Consider the following 3,861-nt stretch of genomic DNA (forward strand, 5'->3'; position numbering starts at 1 on the left):
AATTGAGTAATAACTAATAATTAATTATTAAGTTAATAACAATTAAACTAATTTTGATAAAATTATTTAATAGTTAATTAATGAATAAAAAACAATTTAATTTATATATTTTTAATAAAATTGTAACTAATTCTTAATGAATGACTAATTAATTAATAATTAATTTTTACTTATTATTTAATTTGTAATTAATTTAATAAAACTTTTTAATCAATAATCAATGAATTTAGTAGAAAATTATTTATTAGTTACCATAATTAAAATAAAAGTTCAAATTGATTTAATTGAATTATTCAAATTGATTTAATTGAATTTAATAATTATTTTTTATTTTAGTGATAAAATAATACATTTTTAATTCTAATAAATATAATAAATTTTTAAATTTTGATAGAAGTTGTGAAAGAATTTCACAGAATTTAATTGGATTTATCAAATTTTATAAAATTTTGGATTTAACTCTTACAGAATTTATTAAATTCGGATTTTCCTTAAATATAATCCGTTGTCATGCCGCTCCCTAGGGTTTCCGATTTCCAGAAGTTTGCTTCTTTAGTTTGGGACGATCAATACTTGTCCTTTCTACTGATACTCTTCTAGTCTGAAGTCACCTATACGTCCACTGCTAACATTTTTCTTCACTGAAATGAATGGTAGCCTTTGAGTTGTTGAAAATATGTTCAAAATCTGATTGATTTATTGTTCGTTCACCACCACATCTACTTATCCTCCATTGTTTTCCGCAGGCGGGCAGCCTGAAAGAGAGGAGAGGGTCTCCATGGAACTGACCGACGAGTTGTTGAAAAGCATGGAAGTTGGTATGGCGTTCAGGGATTATGTAAGTGCTTCTCTTGATTCTTTTTGCATGTATTGTTACTGTTCATGTTCGATTTGTTCGTTGCATTTCTTCGTCTTGTGTTTTTTTGCTTATTCGTCTGTTAAAGTTTCCCTTCACATGCTTCTGGTTATTTCTTAATTTCCCAAGTCGGTTTGAATTGCCACAGTTCCTTAACAACAAAACGGGGTTTTGGAACTCTTCGTAGACTTTATTATGTTAGGCTCACCCTTGTTTAGTTAATGCTTGTGATCAACCTTCCAATGAAAGAGTTTAACGGTTTATTTGGTGGTCTTGTGTTTTCCAGGTGAATAGTTTGATATTTTTTGAAACATGTGCCAAGTGTTGCGAGAAAGGAAGTTGAGGTGGAGTTGTTGCGCAGGTTTTGGTCTTATCTGAAGACTACTGATGAGTTGAGAAAATGATATATATTCGGGATAGGAGTGTGAAATAAGTTCAGTTTCATTGCATTCTCCTTGTGATATAGAAATACTCCCCTTTTAGATAAATTATGAGCAACCCTTGTAGTTTTTTGAACCAATTAATAATGGAGTTTTGTTAGACATGGAGTAATGCTTGAGATGGTTATTAACTTGCTGATTTGTTCAACGCTAGTTAGCTTGACATCAATATTAGCACCAATTGGGTTCAATAATATAGCGCTCTGGAAGAAAGAAAGGCCGATTATGGGAGACCCAAAATGCTATTGGGCTCATGTGATGCCGGCTTATAGGCATAGATTGTTTGCGTTGCTTAGTTTACTAGGAGGGATTCTTAATTTTGGAAGGTTATGCTATTTAGGAACATGTATTATACCACAGAGTATGTTTTTGATATCCTCATATTTGGCGAATTGTTCTTCTTTACTAGTTTCTTATTATATTCTGTTGCACTTTTTTTACAAGCTCAATATATTAAGTCAAAATTTCCAAAAAAAAAAAACTTTTCTCGCAACATTGGTATTAGAGTAAGAAAACCTTAGCCATCCAATGATTTATCCCATCTTTTATCTTGCTATATCTCCCTTGTCAAAACCCTTACTGGTTTACTGCTTTCACCCATGCTCGAACACTTTTGACCACACTTGCCTTGCTTGACCTCTCATTACTATTCCCATATTCACACAAGTAAGGGTGAATCCAGGTTGAAGGGTTGGATTTGGACATGACCGGAAGTTGACTCGATTAGGATATGCTTGACCAAATTCTAACATGTATTTTATGTGTGAAAATGTTTGACCCAAATATAACTCCATTTGAACTTGCCTAATGAGCGTCTGACATGTCTTCTTTTCTATTTATTTTATGAACTATATAATTTACTTAAATCAACATGATCTAATTAGCTCTAACATGATCAATTTAATTCTAAAACATGTTTGTCTATTGTAACAATATGTTTCTAGTTTTTTCGAAGCCCATACCCGAATAATAATCGAGTTAAGTTTGAGTTGATTTAGGGTTGTTAGGGTCAATCTGAGCCTGACTATCAAATACTAATCCGATCTACAATTTTGACTTAAAGCATCTCAAATTGACACGAATTTAAGACCATAAAAATTAAAGGACTGGCTTTTTCGTTGTTGTCAAGAATTCTCAAGTTATTTTACTATTGGAACTAAATCCCACAATTAGATGTGAGAATTCCAAGCCTAGTTAACCCAACTCAAATTTCTCACATAAATATAATTTTTTTTTATTAATTTAACATTTTCTATCCAATTTCTATTGCCTTCTGGTTAAAGCATCTACCCAATTTCTCTCTTAGCATATTTTGTTGGACAATCTTGCGTGTAGGAACAATCAGCCACAATGGGCTTAATATTCCTGCACTATGGCTTGAATTTAATCCAGCCAAGCCCACCTGCCTTGATTTCAATCAAAATGTCAGATCTAACATACAAAAACAACAACAACAAAGCCTTAATCCCACTCGTGGGGTCGGCTACATGAATCCTTTTTCTCCATTGTGTCATATTTTCATTTATTTCTAATAAATTAAGATCATTTTTTATATAATAAACCCAAGTCTTCCTAGGTCTACCTCTGTTTTTCTTAACATAAGTCGAATCTAAAACATCTACTCTTCTAATCGGATCATTAGATGGTCGACACTTAATATGATTAAACAATCTAAGACGACTTTCTCTAATTTTGTCCATCACAGGAGCTGCACCAATCCTATCACAAATATATTCATTTTGCATTTTGTCTCTAAGTGTAAAGCAACTCATCCACCTAATCATTCTCATCTCGACAACACTTAACATAGTATTATGCTTCTCTTTTAAAGGCTAACATTTAGCGCCATAGAGCATTGCAGGTCTCAACACCGTCTTATAAAATTTTCTTTGCGGTCAGATATAATATGAAGAAGTTAAATAAAAAATAGAAAAACTGATGATGAATAGTTTTTCTTGAATCAAAAGAGGTAGTATTCCACCAAATAAATAATTCCTTTATCAATAAGTTTATGGTACAACACTTCCTCTAGGCTTCAGTTGTGCCTTCACAATATTGTTGGATGAGAGGTGACCTGTAGAAAACAACATGCACCCCAAAGCAATAAAAGGCTCAAAGAGATTAATGTTCTATTTGATTTGCTAAAAATGAAATGCAATGTACAAAATTTGCAGAGTACTGTGATTACATTGTATTTGAATTACTTTTGGGTTGTTTGGTTCATTGTAAAATAAATGTAGGAATATTTTTGTAAAAATAAACTGTTATATATTTTTGTTTGGTCTGAAGTAAATTGAAAATAATATATTTCAAAATATTTTTTTTTTAGGTCAGTGGCAATGGGGGGTCGACAGTGGTGGGTTAGTGGGCATCATGGCAGACGACCGACAACAATGACGGAGGCGGGCTACCTGCGGCGGGGGTAGGATGCGGGAGGCGGACGACGACTGTGGCTGGTGGTGACAGGTGGGCGAAGGTGGAGTTGGTGGCGACAGGCGGGCGGCGGTGACGACACGTGGCTATGAATTGAGACGGGGCGCCCTACGGTGGCAGCGTGGGTGGCCG

At 33.6% G+C, this 3,861-nt stretch overlaps 1 protein-coding gene across 3 annotated transcripts in view; it reads left to right on the forward strand.

Annotated features, from left to right (window-relative positions):
- The first annotated feature begins 509 nt into the window (after window positions 1-509).
- Window positions 510-3,861, forward strand: part of LOC110034008 (protein ANTHESIS POMOTING FACTOR 1) — a 40,182-nt gene continuing 36,830 nt past the window's right edge. For 2 of the 3 annotated variants that reach the window (XM_020738232.1, XM_020738233.1), the window contains exons 1-2: window positions 510-653; window positions 747-838. In XM_020738232.1, coding sequence (XP_020593891.1) covers window positions 647-653; window positions 747-838 — 99 coding nt within the window. In that variant the 5' untranslated portion in view covers window positions 510-646. Of the gene's footprint in view, window positions 654-746; window positions 839-3,861 lie in introns of those variants that run through there. The other variant, XM_020738234.1, reaches the window with a different exon arrangement.

This window comes from Phalaenopsis equestris, unplaced genomic scaffold (assembly GCF_001263595.1).
Source record: "Phalaenopsis equestris unplaced genomic scaffold, ASM126359v1 Scaffold001325, whole genome shotgun sequence".
Taxonomy (NCBI): Eukaryota; Viridiplantae; Streptophyta; class Magnoliopsida; order Asparagales; family Orchidaceae; genus Phalaenopsis; species Phalaenopsis equestris.